Raw genomic sequence first — 18,644 nt, forward strand, 5'->3', positions numbered from 1 at the left:
TCCGAGACTAAACGTCCTACAACTCTAAAAAAAAAGAAAAAATTATATGAGCTTTCCAGTTAGATGAAAATTTCTACTCATCCACATCATTATAATAATAATAATAATAATAAAGGAGATACTATCAAATAATCATTACTTATATAAATTCCATACCGCAAGATACCATAATTATAAAACATACATCGCAAATGCATATCTTTTGTATAATAAATTACATCAAATAATTATCTTAAATTAATATACATTAAATCTAATAATATTTGGGTTTTCAACTCTAGACTGCCACAACTATATTTTTGGTTCCTGGTGCAATACCAACAATATCATATTTTTAATTTATGGCAGGGCATCTATAGTATCTGACCTGATGGCAAGGAATTAATTAGTGCGATTTTTCCTATGACATCAATAATGTAACTAATCCAGAGGACCACAGCCCACCATTCATATATATAATTCAATTACATGTTTTTTCAAGATCATATATTCTTTTGTAAAATTCAATGTACACAACCACTAAAGTCCATACAAATTAGAATCAATAATATATGATATATAAATTTATTAAGAGTTAAATATATTTAACAATGACAAACTCAACTGATTCTCCACCTCAATTTAAGAATTGAGGATATGCAACATAGACTACATGATGCTTTCTTGCCCGTATACTACTTCCCTACGTAATTAAATCCAAATATCAAGACTATAGAAAGAAGGGAAATCTTTTGCGCACCGCACTCGGTGATTCGATCGCATGCGAAGCCAGCAAAAAAAAAAATTTTTTTCTCACCAATGTCTCTGGATCTGCGTATGAGCGAATCATCATGTGCGGTGTGCGGTTTCTACACCGCACATGATGCACAAAGAATTGCTCTAAAAAGAATAATCGGTGGCCCGATATCTTTATCAAGGTCCACAATAAATCCTTTGAATCATTTCAATCAACTCCTCGAAATAATTGTAGAAAGAAAGAAAGAAAGAGGAGAGAGAGAGAGGAGAGACAAAATGAGAGAGTTGTGAAACCTCTCTCTCTCAGACTCGTTTGGTTTGTCGAAAGAATTTTTCTTCCCAAAAAGTTACTTCCTGGAAGAAGATTTTGGTATATTTGGTTGATCATGAGAAGTTGACTTATTATAAAATAGCTTATGTTTGAATGAGTACTTATTTTTTTGAAAAATTATGTAAAATACCTATTATATCCTTAGTAGATATAAAATCAAATATTTTTACTCATAAACTTTATATAAATATTAATATTATATTTATATTAATATAAATATAACATTAATATATTATAATATAACATTAGACCATAATAATTTATTGTATTAATATAATACTAATATATTAATATTATATTAATATAATATGAATATTTTAATATAATAAATTTATTAATATAGATATAAATATAATATTATATTAATATAAATATTATATTAATATTAATAAAAATATTATATTAATATAAATATTAAAATAATATTAAAATATAATAAATATTAATATTATATTTATATAAATATTAATATAATATTAATATAATATTATATTACTATTCCGTATTTCATTCTAACCCTCCATTGATATTTTACTAAATTTTAATTATAAATTTTAAAAAAATATTTTAAAAAAATATCATTATTTTTTTTATCATAAAAAATACGAAAATTTATTTTTTTTATAAATTTTTATTTCTCATAAAATATAAAAAATATTTTTTTATAAAAAAAATATATTTTTTTTTAAAACTTCAAACAAACAAAAAAAACTTTTTCGGAAAATCTCTCTTCCCCTTGCACTTTCCGTCAACCAAACGAATCCTCAAAATGGAAAAATGGCACGGGAAGCAAAGTCAAGCACGCGTGCGGCTAAACTGGAATCAGGGGCAATTTCATCAAAAAAAAACTCGTGGTCTCTTCTTTTAGCGCCGTTGATTTGGACCCCTGCTTAAAGGAAAGCCAAAGCCTTCTTTCCTTGTTGCCTTGTCCGATCAGAGAGGAAACCGAGATTGTGCGATGGCGAGCGCTTTCCTCTCTTCCATCCTATCAAAAACCAGCCAACTATTGGGCTCTGTTCATAGATGGGCAGTCTCGACATCTTCATCATCAGATCCACGCAGCAGTATCTTGAAAGATTTGAAGAGGCTGGAGAGAACGTTGAAGAGGATCCAGACAGTGCTCCATGACGCGGAGGAGAGGGAGATACGAGAAGAAGCCATCAAGCTCTGGCTGAAGGAGCTTAAAGAGGTGGCTTATGATGCAGAAGACGTGCTGGACGAGTACCACTACGAGGAACTGCGAGCCCAAGTGGAAGCCCGAGCTTCCCGCAAGAGGAAGCGAGTAGAAGGGGACGATGAGGAAGAGGTAAGTAGTTCTCTTTCCACCATAGAGGTTTCAATTCCTGATGGCATGGGGGATAGAATCAGGGAGATCAGGGAGAGGTTCGATGAGATCTCGGAGGATCGGGAACGCCTCCGATTAAGAGAGGAAGATGGAGAGCGACGGGTCTTCGGAGCTCTGCGCCCACCACCAACCAGCCACATGGTGGACGAGTCAAGTATTTATGGAAGGGAACATGACAAGCAGAAGGTAATTGATTTGCTGTTTTCTGAGGGTATGGGAAGTGGTATCTCTGTCATTCCGATTGTCGGCAAGGGAGGACTGGGAAAAACCACCATCGCTCAGCTGGTCTACAATGACTCCAAGGTAAAAGAACGTTTTGATCTCACTGGATGGGTTTGCATATCCGATGATTTTGATGTTCCAAGGCTAACAAAGGCCATAATTGAGTCTCTTACGAAAATTTCATGTGATCTCACACCACTCAGCACACTTCAAGTTACTCTCAAGGAAAATGTGAAGGGGAAGAGAGTGTTGCTTGTGCTTGACGATGTGTGGAATGAGCAACAGAGCCTTTGGGAGTCCTTAAGAATCCCTTTTCTTGGAGCAGAAACAGTAAGAATTATCGTGACCTGTAGGAACGATTCGGTTGCGGAGATCATGCAGACAGTGCATCCTTATCATCCTGGCTACTTGTCTGAAGACGATTCTTGGTCATTATTCGAGCATTATGCATTTGCTGGCCGAGAATCTGAAGAACAATCACGCTTGGCAGATATCGGTAAGCAGATTGTCGAGAAGTGTTCCGGTTTACCATTGGCGGTGAAGACAATGGGAAGCCTTCTAAGACACGAGATAGACGAAGACAGTTGGATGGATGTCTTACAAAGTGATCTATGGGAACTAGACAAGGACAACGAGACTTTGGCATCTCTTAGATTAAGCTACAATCGCATGCCACCACATCTAAAACCCTGTTTCATTTACTGTTCCATGTTTCCAAAGGATTATGTGTTTGACAGAGATGTTTTAGTCAGATTGTGGATGGCACAAGGTTACATCCCCCCTCAAGGTAGGAAAACAATGGAGGACATCGGAGATGAATGTTTTAATGACTTGCTAAGAAGATCATTCTTTGATTCCTTTAATTACGTTGGTCATAGTAGATTTAAAATGCATGATATGATACATGATCTAGCAAAATTAATTGCAGGAAATGAGTGCTACACAATTGTGGACAACTGGCTACCCTGTTTCCCCGATGGGGTTCGCCATCTATACATACAAGGTGAAGAAGAATTAGTGAAATCACTGTGCTCACAAAATCTTAGGGCCCTACGGACCTTGTTAGTCTCGGCTCGGTTTGGGTCTATCTATAGGATGATAAAAGAAGTAACCCAATTTTCACTGCTTCTACTGAGGACAGAATGCTTACGGACTCTAACATTTGTTTGGAAAAGTGAAGATGAGTTGCCCGATTCAATCAGTAACCTGAAACACCTACGTTGCTTACATATCACATCCAAATTTATTAAGAAGCTCCCTGGATCAGTATGCCTCCTTTACCACCTACAGACATTGATCCTTGAATGTGATGCTCTTGCAGAGTTACCCAGTGGCACAGGTAACCTTATTAACCTACGATACTTTAGACTACAGACACATTGTATTAAAAGGCTCCCTGAATCAGTTTGTCAGCTACGCAGCCTGCAGACTTTGGATCTTCATTGGTGCAACAAACTTAAAGGGATAATGAGTGGCATAGGAATCCTTACTAATGCTCAAATTCTCTGTCTGCCAGCTGGAATCAAAAAACTAACAAATCTTCAGAGATTGTGTGGACGTTATGAAGTGCAGGGTGGGATAGGAGTGTTAAAGGACCTGGTGAACCTCCAAGGAGATCTCTGCATCTCAGGTCTCAGGAACTTGGTCAGCATAGAGGATGCAAAGGATGTTGGTCTTAAATATAAGCATAAACTTAAGCGGTTGTATCTATTTTGGGATGCCAACTGCGAACATGATTGGTATTATGATGGACTAGATCTAAAAGCTTTTCTTGAGGAAAATAAGGATGTCCCAGCCTATGAAAAAAGGGAGGAGGCCGTGCTTGAGTATCTTCAACCTCCCGCCAACCTCAAAAAGTTGCTTATAAATGGGTATGGTGGCTCCATTTTTCCAGAATGGGTGGGAAATCCTTTATCCTTTGCATCACTTCAAGAAATCCATATAATTGGATGTCAAAGCGTATGGTCCCTTCCTCTATTCATTCACGACTCTCTTGGAAAATTGGATGCATCCATATCAAAATCTATGATTGAGAGGGTGTCTATTTCTTGTTGCCAGCAGCTCAAATACATAGCAGGCCTTCATAATCTCTACTCACTTAAAGAATTGAAAATATCCGTTTGTCCTCGGCTCTTGATATTATCAGAGGAAGGACTGCCATCCAAGCTTCAAAAGCTGCATATTGAGGAGTGCCAACGGTTGACATCATTGCCGGGGATGCAAACCCTTACTTCTCTTCAAGCATTAATTATAAAAAATTGTCCTCAACTCCGGTTCTTATCGGAGGAGGGACTACCAACCAATCTTCAAGATCTGCATATTGAGAAGTGCCAAAGGTTGATATCACTGCGGGGGATGCAAAACCTCACTTCTCTTGAGCTATTGACCATAATAAATTGTCCTCAACTCCGGCTTTTATCAGAGGAAAGACTACCAACCAATCTTCAAGATCTGCATATTAAGGAGTGCCAACAGTTGATATCACTGCGGGGGATGCAAAACCTCACTTCTCTTGAACTATTAACCATAATAAATTGTCCTCAACTCCTACTCTTAGCAGAGGAAGGACTACCATCCAAACTTGAATCACTGCATATTGAGGAGTGCCAACAGTTGACATCACTGTCGGGAATGCAAAACCTTACTTCTCTCAGAGAATTAACCATACAAAATTGTCCTAAACTTTGTATCCACGTAGAAGATCAGCTCTCATCTATGCCTCACCATGTGGATATTATTGATTGCCCTGGATTGGTTAACTGGTGCGAAATACAAAAAATCAACTGCATTCAGGTACCCTCCATCCCAAATTTGAAGTGCTTCAATTGATTACTCAGAGACTTACACAATTATACATTCTCTGATTGTATGTCTGAAGCTTCTGTATGGAACACATGTGCCAACTGAGTTCTCTTATTCTTTTTTGCTAATGCACCAGGTCGTTTCAGGCAACAAGCTGACTATATCGAACTCATGGGAGAAGATAATGCATGGGTTTCATGATTTGACATCCACCGAGCATAGATTTGATGAGTCATCTACTAGCAGAGTTGCATTGCTACAGCCTAGATCACATCTTTTTTTTAGCAATTCTTGGGAATCCTTTATAAAAAGACCCCAAGCCAAACTTGAAGAGCTGACCATATGGAGTTGCATGCACATCCTGCCACTAGAGGGCCTGCCTGAGCTCACATCTCTCCAAAGATTGATTATAAAGGACTGTCCTGGAGTCCGACTCTTGAGAGATGAGGTGCTCCCATCGATGCTCAAGTCCTTGGTACTTGATAGTTGTGAGAACCTAAGGTGTTTGCAGTTGGTGCAGCAGAACCGTTATGCACTTGAGGAGCTGCAGATTGTGAATTGCCCTGAAATCGTAATGGTGCAAGGGCTGGATCGCCTTTTCTTCCCCAAATTCTTAACAATAGAGCGATGCCCTCAACTCCTGCTTTCACAAGATGATTGGCGGCCATTTATTCACCCATGTGCTGAAATTGCAGGAGAATTGGAGATGAAATTCAATCCTCCACATTCAGGTAGCTTTAATTGCTGATTATCAGTCTGCAATCTTGGTTCTCTTTTAAATGAGCTATACTTGCATTTTGTCTACTTGCCAAATTAGTAACTGTGCTGGCACCAACTGCTCTATTTCTTTATCTGTCTTTGCAGAGGAAACAGAGAACAAAGAAACAATTGATGATGGAACCCAGGAGAAACAGGTGTTGAATTGTGTGATGATTGAACGTCCTAACAGTGTTGTATCTTCAAGATTTGATGCTGCAGATGATTGCAACATGGGTCAATTCCTACAGCTTGGGCTTCCTTCTGGTTGCAGGTCACAGTGCCCGGTACAAAACAATGCAGAACCATTGGTATGGATCAGCACAGGCCTATTAAATCCATTATTAAAATTTTAGGGTTTTTTATTTGATTTTTGCTTCAATAAAAAATCAAACATGTGCTGGCATGGCACATAGACATACTGTGCCAGTGGGTGTTTGGCATGATTATTGTCACCAATACTTAAATCCTTGGTCAACATTAACCAAGTTTGATTGCTGTCATCTTCCTTGAATGTATAATCTGTCAAATAAAAAAAATCAGTTTCTTGTCCGACATGATTGTTCATTTGTGGGCATTTTCCTGGCATCATTTTTTTTTTTTTTTGGGAAATGATCTTGGCATCAATTCCCAAGTGATCTCACCTGCAATTGGAGGGGGTTTTGCAAATAGTCAACAGTAATACTGTGGGTTCAAGCCAGAAGCATCTTTGGGTTGCCTTTTCCACTGTTATGTTGTGTTTGCTGAGAACTAATGTTTATAAAAAGGACTTGTAGCTTCTGATTGCTGCTTTCATAGCTTGCAAATTGATGATAAGACAAGCAATCTGTTTTTTTGGGTCATGACACATGTATACAAGGCATGAATGCACCTTGATTTTTACATGCTTGTAGAATGGTCAGAAATCTAAGCATTCTTTTATTCATGAGGAACTATTAGTAGTTTAAGGACCATCGGCGAGTAATCCAATTTGAGCAGATAGTTGTTCATAGTAAGTGATAGAATCTAACAATAAATAATGTGATTCTCAATTATGAGCTGTACATCAGCTTGCCAAGATATGGAGAAACTTGGAATAACTTCAAAAATAGTCCTAAATAAGAATACTTGATGAATGAGGATCCATAAAGCTGACCCCAAATAGTTGGAAAAAGGCTTGATGATTATAATGATTATGACATCTGGATGTGTTCAATAACCAATACCACAAGAATTTGGAACCTGTCAAAAATTGTTAGCAGACATCTACAGGCATACATTTGACCAGCGTGGATCTTATGATTGGTCTTAGAATAATGGCATATTCTAGGTGTCCACATGTCATGTTTGTACATTTTTTTTTTCCCCAGCATTTTGCACGCCAGAATTACAGTCAGGAGAGGTGAGGCATATCGTATGTTAACTAAATTTATGTAAGTATTGAGCCACTCTTCAAGATTCCTTAAACATGGAAAGAACTTGGATTAAAAGAAGAAATAAAGATTGATACCAAGGACTACTACGTTCTCAAAAATTCATGAAAGAAAGATTGAAGATGCACTGCCAATTACATTCTACGCAGAATGTCACAGATAATGTTTTTCTATCTTGAACTCATCAAGTGTTTCCAGCAATCATTTTGTTCTAGTAAAGATGATTGACTCCTCAAAGATAGGGGCGAACAGCAACATTATGCTGCTACTCTTTTGAACATGCGAGAGGTATACTTACTGGGTCCCATTCTGTAACAATATGTATATTTTTCCTATAACATAATAAGATGCATCACTCATCCTAAGTTAGTTACATACATGCCATTGAGTTACTACTGCAGTTGCATCATAAATCTCAAGTTGATTTGGGCAAGGCATTCTATTTCCATGAAGAAGTCTCTTTTCTTTTGGAACAATTTTCAAAAACAGGAATCCATTTATCAAGAACAGGTAGATTTAGCAAGACTTGTCCAACTCACATGGACAAGAGAAAAGAGAAACAACTTATGACCCTTTTAACCATTTCATAATTTTAGCTTCAGCTTGACCTCTCAATAAATGATGTAATAGGACCTGTTGCATCAATATTACTACTAATTGTTTTTCCTGAGTAAAAGGGTACTACTAAATTCTTTTCTGCATTTGCTTAAATTACTATATTTTTGGCTTTAGAAATTAACCCAAATCCTTTCTGCTGCTATGGCTGAGACACAAGACATGATCAAAAAGACTTATTTTGATGATATGAGGCAGTCCAGTTTTTGTTATGTTCTATGGTGTTTGCTCATAACATTGTACAAACAATCTCCAGAAATAAAGATAAGAGGATTTACACATGACGTGGTCAAATTAAAGGTTGCATAGCCAACTGATTTGACTAACTAACTAGCCTTTTGATGTAGCATTGTCCCAATTTTTGATTGCTCAAATATTCAGTACAGTCATTGGAAAAATAGATCATATTTGATCAGCAGGGTCGTAATGAAAATATGAATTGATGCCTCATGTCTTATACCACAGGACAAAGAACCAGTGCAAATAAGATTAGGATCACTTCAAGGAAAAAAATGTTGACATGGATGCATGTTAAATTGTAGAATAATATGCTTGAATTGTGTGAAGTGTTGGGTATGAAGATTTATCAAATGAGAAACATTGTTAGAGTATCTGCTTAAACAATGTAAAAGCACATAACAAAAATTTGAGGATAGCATGGTAACAAGAGGAGGTGGGGCAATTTTGAAAGATCAACTGCTAAAGAGCCGTATGACCAAGCACTTGCTTGGAAGGCATCACCTCTTGCAACTTGGGCTAGAGGTCAAGGGTTTGATTTCAGTTGGACTCATCCCCCAACATGGGGGTGGGTATATGTTAGGAAAGGTGGGGGTGCAGGCCCTCTTATTGTCGCAAAAGAATATTAGACAATCATTCCATCTTAGCAAAAATAAATGGAAGGCTCCAATGATATAAAGGATCAAAATGGTTGTCTATGTCTTAAAAAAGACAAAATACATGTATATGACACCTTGTGAGGTAGGGCTGAAAACGAATAGGGGATGGATTGGATATTGGTATATCCATATTTGTATCCATTTTTTTCAATAAATATGTATACGGATATGGATACTAAATGGATTTCAAAATTAGTATCCAAATTTGTTCTAAATGGATATGGATACAATTTAAAGTTAAGTGTATCTATAGTCATTCTGAATGGATATGGATATATGTTGGATATTATCTGTATGCATATTCTGATATCTTATTATAAATATGTCAAATACTATTTGCCTATAAATCAAATTTTTAGCAGAATTAAGTGATGGAAATTAATATTAATTTATATAATCATAAAGGACATGAATAGAATTTACCATGTAGATTGCACACAATACATAGGTAACTAAACATTTAAGGCCTGGTTATGTATAAATCTACACAGAGATCAACGTTGTTAAGGGTCTAGATCATGAATTATCTATTTTTAAGAAGCTTGTAAGAAAAATTATATATAGATATAGAAAATATATAGAAGTTATTAATATTGACATTTTAAACAATAAAGCTTTAAAATAATGATAAAGAATAAAATAAAATATATTTCATTTTTTTATCGAAGAGAAAAGGATTCTTGTAAAAAATAGTGAACATACATTAAATGATACTTAAGGATAGATAAAATAAACTACTTACATAAAGCAATAATCATGTTGTAGACTATTGGTTGAAGGTTTGCCAATCAAACTAAAGAATGTTGGCTTGACCCTTGGGTTATACAATTTATTTTATTATATTTTTTACCAAGTACTTGGATCTAGATTGGAAAATATTTAAAATCAAAATATGTAATTAGATATCCAAATGTGAATCTGGATCTAATTAGATATCAAAATTTCTAATCTGAAGCTGATCCGATTTGGATACGGAAATGGTTGCTGTCAGATTATATCGGACTTGTTTTCCACCCTACTGTAAGGCTTGTGTCTGGGATATTGCTTCTTGAAGATGGAGGTCTAGTCTCAATACTCTATTACTGACTTCCTGGCAACCCTACAATGTTTCTTTAACCTTTTTTTTTAAAATTCTTTTCCCTTGTGTGAAGTTCTTTTTTCTAGTCGTTAGAAATTTTCTCGAACTGCTTATTTTGAGTAAGAGCATATAATTAGTGAGATACAGAGAAAAGCACATAACTAGAAAGAGAAACCAATGAATAGCTCATACCTGTGGTTCTAATTCAGTAATTCTACAATCTTACTTTTCCAGTGGGTGGACAACAATGCTGTATCTCCAATGTTTGATGATGCAGCTGATTGCAACATGGGTCAATTCCTACAGCTTGGGCTCCCTTCAGGTTGCAGCTCGCACTCCTTGGTAGATAACAATGTAGAACCATTGGTATGGATTGGAACAACCCTATTAAATCTATTTTAAACCTTTTAACTAAGAAGAAAGGCTAAGTTTTTGTGTTTCTTTTTGGCTCCAATGCAAAATTGAACATGTCCTGGCATTGCGCACACACATACTGTGCCAGCAGTGTTTGGCATGGGTATGGGCACTCATATTTAGATCCTTGGTCCAAATTAACCAAGTTCGATTGCTGCCATCTTCCTTGAATGTATAATCTGTTAAATAAAAAGAAAAATCAGTTTCTTGTCCAACTTGATTGTTTATTTGTTGGCACTATCCTGGCATCAATTATTTTTTATTTTGTCAGAAATGATCTTGGCATCAATTCCTGAATGATCTTAACTGGTACAAACTGCAGAGGGAGTGGTTTCACAAATAGGCAACAGTAATACAATGGGTTCAGACAGAAGCATCTTTAGGTATGCCTTTTCCACTGTTGTGCTTATGTTTGCTGAGAACTTAGGTTTATAAGAAGGACTTGTAGCATTCATTACTACCTGCTCTTGTAGATTGATGATAACACAAGCAATCTTTTTTTGGGTCATGACACACATATACAACAAATGAATATGGCCAGATTATATCCAACCTATTTTCAGCCCTACTCCAAGGCCTGTGTGTTTGGGTTATTGCTTCTTGAAGATGGAAATCTAGTCTTAATACTCTTTTCCTGACTTCCTGGGCAGCCCTTCAATATTTTTAAAAAAATAAAAAATCTTTCCCCAGTGTGAATTTTTTCTTTTCTCATTGTTTTCTTACAACCAGAAAGAGAAATTTTCTCTAGCTTCTCGTTTTGATTAAGAGCATATAATAAGCGAGATACAAAGCTAAGCACATAACTAGAAAGAGAAACCAATAAAGGGGTCATACATGTGATTCTAAGTTTGTCCCAATGAAGGGCTCATATCTGTGGTTCTAATTCTACAATCTTACTTTTCCAATTGGCAGACAAGGAGCTTGTGGCAATGATGTATTACGAGATGGAAGACAATGATTGCAATCATCAAAAGAGCCCATTATATGGTAATCATCCATTCTCCCATTCTGTGATGGTTAATCATCTAACGACATGGATGGAGACTATGGAATCGAGCAGCTCCAACCGACCCTGTTTTACATCCATTACAGATCCAGGTCCTTCAAGGCCATGGCAGCTATAGTTAGCTAAGCCTCCTATGATCTGCCCTCAGCAACGAGATATAGCCATTGCTTTTCCAGATTGTCAGCCATTCGAGTCTACTGCAAGGCAGTCAGATGTTACTGTGACATATATTGACCATGACAATAGTGCTGTATTTCCAATATTTGATGATGCAACTGATGCGTAGTCGTTGATAGCACCAAAAATAACTCTACTCACTACGTAGGTAGGATGAGTCGAGATCGTATCCTCAGGGATCTTGGGCTAAGTTGAGATTAAAAGACAGAAGCGTTGTTTTGATTTAGAAAATAAATTATCTTAAAATTGATGTAATTAGAAAATAAAGAGCTCGGGAGTTTTGAATTAATTTTGCACTAGTAGAGTTGTATCTCTTTTCTTTTAATTAAATAGATGCGATTAATCTTAGAAAAAATACCTATCTTTCCTCGGCACGCCCCGTACCCGTAGATCACGGTGCGTCTCCGGAAAGTACTAGGTAAACAACTCTTCTTTCCTCGGCACGTCCCGTACCCGTAGATCACGGCGCGTCTCCGGAAAGTAAAAGTTGTTCCTAATATTAATCTAACAGGAAAACATAAATAAAAGCATATGAAAGAGAGCAAATAAAGAACTCATAACGATTTAAATAAAAAGCATAATCTTTATTGCATATAAAGGAATACAAGAAAGTTTAGAACAATAAAACCGCTCTATGTCGTTACAAAATTTCTTCTCCACTCCCAAGACTGCTAGCCTAGTTGCTCATGGATTAGTCCCTTTCTATTCCTCTATGCAAGGCTCTAGAAGAATTTCTGGGCTCCCCCTCCAATGGGAGTACAAAAGCTTTTTTATAGGTGTTAGGAGAGAGAAGTTTTACATGGTTTTTCGATGTGGGACTAAAGAAAATACTAAAGACTAAAAGATGGATGGATGAGATGGAAATATCACAAGCAGATAAAGAAAATACAAATTCTTTCTCTTGAAGCATTTTCAAGAATTAAATTTTTTCCTTTAATTTTCAGATCCCTCGCCATTGTGTCCGCCATGCCAAATTCCCCGCGAACCCGCCGTCCCGCACTTGCCACGCCCGCTGCCGCGATGCTGCGCCCGTGCGTCCGCGCCCGCCAGCGCGTCCGCCCACGCGTCTGCTCCTGCCCGCGCGCTCGCCTGCGCGACCGCGTGAACCCATGCCGCATGACATTAGCTGTTTACGCTCCAAATTACAAAAAGAAACTTTTGTTTCTTTAAAATGACGCCTATATCCTTTTTGGGTTCCTTGCATAGTATCTTCATTTTCTATAATACCGTATGCATCCTTCTTTTATTTAAATTTTATTTTAAGTCCAATTTTTTTCAAACTTGAGTCTTTTTTATCTGCAAATCGGACTCTTTGTATCGGTGATCACCTTTCCTGTAAAACATAAAAGGAAGTATTAAATTTTTAATAAATAAAATAAATTAAATATGATTTTCTGCTTTAAATGACTTAAATTAAATGTTTATCAGCAACTGATTGCATCATGGATCAATTCCTACAGCTTGGGCTCCCCTTTGGTTGCAGCTTGCAGTCCTCAGTGAATAACAATGTAGAACCATTGATAAGGATTGGCACAGCTCCATTATATCTATTTTTATTTTTATTTTTAGTAAGAACAAATTTTAAGTTTTTTGCTTTGATACAGAATTGAATATGTGCTTGCATGGCACACACTGTGCTATTAGATGTCTACCAAGGCTATGGGCACTGATATCTGAATTCCTGTCAACATTAACCAAATTGTTGTCATCTTCCTAGAATGTGTAATGTGTTAAATACGAAATTAATTTCTTGTCTGAGTTGATTGTTTATTTATTGGCATCATCTTGGCATTAATTATTTTTTAACTTTTTGGAAAATGACCTTGGCTTTCCTAAATGATCTTACAAGGTAGCACTTGTAATGCAGTAGGTTCAGGCCTAAAGCATCTTCGGGTATGGCTTCTCCACTATTCTTGTTTGTGTTTGTTGAAAATAAAGTTAGAAAAAAAAAAAAAAAAGTTGCAGCTTCTGATTGCTACTTGCTGTGTTTTATATCTTGCAAATTGATGATAGCACAAGCAAACTGTTTTTTCGGTCAGGACACATACAAAAGTATGCATGAACCTTGATTTTTACATGCTTATATAAAGTTTTGAAATGTTAAGTGTTCTTTTGAACCCATTCATAAGGAACTATTAGTAGTTTAAACACCACTGGCACCTAATCCAATCTGAGGAGCTAGTTGTTCATGGTAATGATAGAATCTACCAATCAATAATCGGATATGAATCATATGATATTCTGATTTATCTGAGTTTCACTAGCTTTAAGAACATTGTACAACAATGGTAAGGATTCTCAATTATGGGCAATACATGAGTTTACTAGGATATGGAGAAACTCTGAACAACATTAGAGATCACCCTAAATAAGAATACTTGATGAATGTGGATCCATAAAGCCGACTCAAAATAGTTGGAGAAAGGTTCAATGATTACCATGAATTCATGATTATGACATTATCTTGCCTGGTTACATGCACTAACCAAAGCTACAGTAATTTAGAACGCATCAAAATTTGTTGACATGCATCTGCATGTATACATTTGACAAAGGTGGATCCTAGGATTGGTCTTAGGATGACTGACATTGTCAACTTGTCATGTGTGCATTGATCCTTTTTTTTTTCCCAGCACTGGGAATGGGATACTAAAAAACCAAGTTTGATCAAGGTGAGACTTGTCTTACATTTCTATTAAGCAAACTTGAGTAACTATTGAGCCACTCTTCTAGATTCCTTGAGCATGGAAAGAACTTAGATTAAAAGAAGAAAACAGGACTGATACCAAGGACTATTACCCACCCCACATCCATGAAAAACAAGATAGAAAGACAGATATGTTATGCTCACATTGAATTGAAAAAAGATGCGATGCCAGTTATATTCTACGCAGAACGTCACACATGAATGTTTTCCAATCATAACCCCATCTACCGATTCCTGCAGATCATTCTGTTCTTGGGGGGATATAATGTGATTAATTTGTTCTCTTATGAACTTGCAAGATGTATACTTACTGAGTCCCATCCTATAGCAAAATTTATATTCTTCTTAGAACATAATGAGATGCAACATTCATCCTAATGCCATGAATCTTGTGCCTCAGCTGCATATCAGATCTCAAGTTGATTGGACAAGACATTCTGTTTGTAAGAAGAAGTCATTTTACTTTGGAACAATTTTAAGAAACAAGATCCCATTTTTGGAGGACCGTTAGATTTAGCGAGACCTGTCCAATGTAGATGGACAAAAGAGAGATAAGAGAAACAACTTATTGCCATTTTAGCCATCTCATAATTTTAGCTTCAGCTTGACCTTTCTATCAGTTTTGCAATAGGACCTAACGCATCAAGAATATTAAATTTTTTTTTCCTAAGCAATAAAGTACTACTAAATTCTCTTTTGCATTTGCTCAAACTACTATATTTTTGGCTTTAGACATCTACATGAATCTTTAGTAGCTGTAGCTGAGACACAAGATGTAATAAAAAAAAAACTATTTTGATGATATAAGAATCCAGTTTTTCATATGTTCTATGATGTTTAAGCAGAACAATGTACATTCAATCTCCAGAAATAAAGATAAGAGGATACACATACAGCATGTGGTCAAATAAAAGGTTGTATAGCCAACTGATTTAGCTAAGTGTCTGTTTGATATAGCATGGTCACAGTATTTGGTTACCCAAATATTAGATATAGTCACTAAAATAATAGATCATATTTGACCAGGAGGGGCATAACCAAAATATGACCTGATGCTTCATGTCCCATACCAGTGAACAAAGATCCAAAGCAAATAAGATGAGCATCTTTTGTGGAAAAAATGTTGAAATGGATGGATGTTATATTGTAGAATAACATGAATTGTGTGCAGTGTTAAGTATATAGATTTATCTATTGAGAAACATTGTTGGAGTATCTGCAAAGGCACGTAACAAAATTTGAGGATAGCATGGTAAGAAGAGGAGCTGAGACAAGTTTGAAGGATCAATTACTAAACAAGCATACCGCCGAGCACTTGCTTGCATTGCATCATCTCTTGCCATTTAGGCAAGAAGTCAGGAGTGCGATTTTGGTTGGAGTCAGCCCCAAAGGTTGTATAGGGTAGAAAAGTTGGGGAATTAGCCCCACTAGTCTCAGGAAAAAAAAAACTTAGTCATGCTATCCAAGCAAAAATAATTGGAAGACTCCAATGATGTAAATGATAAAAATAGATGTCTTCTCTCTCCAAAAAAACAAATAAATGTATAAGATGCCCTCTGAAGTTTGTGTGTCTAGCTTTTTTCCTTTTTCATTTCCTTCTTGTGAAGTTGCTGTTTTCTTATGACCAAAAAGAGAATTTCTCTAGCTGCTTATTTTGAGTAAAAGCACATAATTAGTGAGATATAAAGATAAGCACATAACTAGAAAGAGAAACCAATGAAGGGGTCATACCTATGGTTCTGCAATCTTCCATTTCCAGTTGGCAGACAAGGAGCTTAGGCAATGATGAGAAGCAGTTGCTGTCACTCTACAATTACCTCCTCAAGAATGGGTTTGGAGTGAAGTGTTTCTTTGTGCCATGCTGTGAGTTACTCAAGGAATGGTTGGCAGATTCTTTACAGTTGTGTCTGTTATGTTAGTTGTGTTGGATATTTGCATGAACTCTGGAATTTTTAAAGTGAATCTAAATCCTTAGGACTCTGCATGTACTTATAATCTTCCAAATGTGCCTGAGACACTTTATGATCTTATAACATTAGAGCATGGCATCTGTGATGCTTGTGGTCTCAGATATGCAGAGATGTGGAGCTTTGTAAGTGCACTCCCACTATGGAGTTTTGCAGAACTCTGACCTTTTGGATTTGGTTGTGTAAAATCTAATGTATCTGTGGCTTCACAAGGGAGGTGGGGAGCATTGCCAGTGCCTCTAGGCGAAAGAAAGAAGCTTGGAAGCTTATATGATCTGCTGCATTCAGTGCATCCTGATGGTGTGAGGATAAACTACTGTGGAGACTCACAGCAGACCAAACATACTCAGTGAGACCCCCTTATCAATTCATTAACAGTGATGGTGCTCTTCCTGTATTATAGTGACATGTGGAAGGGGAATGCACCGGAAAAATCAGAATCTTCTGCTGGTTGGTGCTGAGAAATCGATTATAGGCAGTAGATGTTCTGAGAAGAATGGGATGGCAGGTTTCTTGCTTGTGTTCCCTCTTTGGTGCAGCAGATGAGTTAGGGAGCCATTTGTTCCTGCATTGCTCTTATAGCAAGAGAATTTGGTTCGTGGTCCAGATTTGTGTGAAAATTAAAGATCATCCTCCATCCCTACTTTTCTTGTGGACGTCTTGGCAATTGAAGAGAATAAAAAAAAAAGAGCTTCAGGAGAGGATGGATCAGTTATTCTAGACTATTTATTGGAATCCATGGCATGGACAAGATGTAAGAATTTTCCTGAAGAGAAGCCATCCTGTGACCTAGGTGCTGAGTAATGCAGTGATGGAAATCATGGTTTGGGCCGCCGTACGTTCCCCTAGATCTCAGCAGGCACATGATTTTGTGTCAAGAAATTTCTCTTCTTTGCTTCAGGGCCCTCAAAGTTCCTTTTCTTCCAAATCTTTTTTATTAATTCCTTCTGCTTTATGCTGTCTTCTTGCTCTCCATAAATTGTATGGTGGAAAGGGCTCCCTTTGCCCCCAGTTCCCTGTTTTTTTTTCTAAAAACAAGGGAAAAAGTAAAAAAAAAAGAAAGAAAAGAAAGAGAAAAAAGAAAAAAAAGAAGCCGCCTTCTTATTCTAGATCTCTGCTCAAAAGCTGCAGCGGGAGCCTTCCCAATCTTTGTGCATATTGTGTATGAGATATTGATTTCAGCCCCCAAATTTACCAGTTAGACATCTTCTTCATACACGTGGTATATTCAGTGACCTTCTTGTCTGAGAAATCCCAACTGAAGAGAGTTTCTTATCAACAGATGTTATATGGCTGCCTGTGCTGTTATATGTATCATGTGCACAAACGACCGAGAAATTTATTCCAGACAATATTCTGTCGATACAGATCTCTGTAGCTTCTATTTGGCAAAATGAAATATGTATGACAATGGAAAGGCCAAATATAAAATGTAGATGCATGGAGAAACTCACTTCAAATGAATCCACAACACCTCACAAAAAGGAATGTGCGAACATTATGGATGGTAATGTTAAGCATCAAAAGCTACATGGGATGGAGTTCAGAAATTTCTATGTTCAAGTGAGGGACGTTGTGCAGTAATGGCCTCTCAGTGCAGGCACATACGGCTGCTCGGTGGTCTGTACTTTGCTGTGACCATTTGTTGTTAATTCGGTTTATTGCTCATGGATAAGGTGTCTGCTGCGTAAAGTCATTAAATAATTACCATCTCTGAGTTCTTTCACGTTGAGACTTTCAAGCCTTATTTGCCGATCATTCCTATTAGGAGCTTGCTCCAGCATAACCACAAGCTTTTCTCAAATAAGTTACTTACATTTTAAACTCAAAAAATAAATTGTATATATTTTCGTATAAACTAAAGTTGATTCAGTGTTTCAGGACTTACTAACCTGAGATGAATTAAACCAGGAATATGAGGGAGCTTATCCTAATTGAGCCGCAAAACAAATTTCATGACATCCGATGGTTGTCATGACATCATAGGATAAAAACAAAAGTGCCGATATTTCATATTACAACTGAAGCAAATGAGCCACCTATGATGGACTCAAAGAACCAGACCCTATCCAAGCCCATGTTCCCACTTCAAGCCTCAAAAAGAGAGACACATGATTTACAGTTTTGTAGAGCAAAAGCTACTTATGTAGTGAAAGTTTTTTTTTCTTTTAACTTCATATT

General features: G+C 36.8%; 1 protein-coding gene across 29 annotated transcripts; it reads left to right on the forward strand.

Annotated features, from left to right (window-relative positions):
* The first annotated feature begins 1,954 nt into the window (after window positions 1-1,954).
* On the forward strand, window positions 1,955-18,163 carry LOC105040091 (putative disease resistance protein RGA3). 29 transcript variants are annotated; one of them, XR_012137857.1, is made up of 8 exons: window positions 1,955-5,426; window positions 5,572-6,166; window positions 6,300-6,502; window positions 10,427-10,514; window positions 10,929-10,989; window positions 12,734-12,969; window positions 13,636-13,682; window positions 16,567-18,163. XR_012137857.1 is itself a non-coding variant. In XM_073250688.1 (8 exons), exons 1-7 carry the CDS (start codon window positions 2,025-2,027, stop codon window positions 12,957-12,959), a joined length of 4,434 nt encoding a protein of 1,477 aa, XP_073106789.1. In that variant the 5' UTR covers window positions 1,955-2,024; the 3' UTR covers window positions 12,960-12,969; window positions 13,636-16,493. The 29 variants fall into 29 exon arrangements, 17 of the variants coding, with proteins under 17 accessions (XP_073106789.1, XP_073106787.1, XP_073106788.1 ...); XR_012137856.1 differs by lacking the exon at window positions 16,567-18,163 and adding an exon at window positions 16,256-16,493; XM_073250688.1 differs by lacking the exon at window positions 16,567-18,163 and having other exon boundaries at window positions 1,955-3,420; window positions 3,562-5,426; window positions 13,636-16,493.
* The last annotated feature ends 481 nt before the right edge of the window (window positions 18,164-18,644 follow it).

This window comes from Elaeis guineensis, chromosome 1, assembly GCF_000442705.2.
Source record: "Elaeis guineensis isolate ETL-2024a chromosome 1, EG11, whole genome shotgun sequence".
In the NCBI taxonomy this organism is placed as follows: domain Eukaryota; kingdom Viridiplantae; phylum Streptophyta; class Magnoliopsida; order Arecales; family Arecaceae; genus Elaeis; species Elaeis guineensis.

Coding starts and splice junctions, on each gene's coding strand:
- LOC105040091 (XM_073250686.1), top strand. CDS start 2,025: ATGGCGAGCGCTTTCCTCTCTTCCATCCTATCAAAAACCAGCCAACTA. Junction 10,515..10,928: donor ACAGCTTGGGCTCCCTTCAG/GTTGCAGCTCGC, acceptor TACAAACTGCAG/AGGGAGTGGTTTCACAAATA. Junction 10,990..12,733: donor TCAGACAGAAGCATCTTTAG/GTATGCCTTTTC, acceptor TTTAATTTTCAG/ATCCCTCGCCATTGTGTCCG.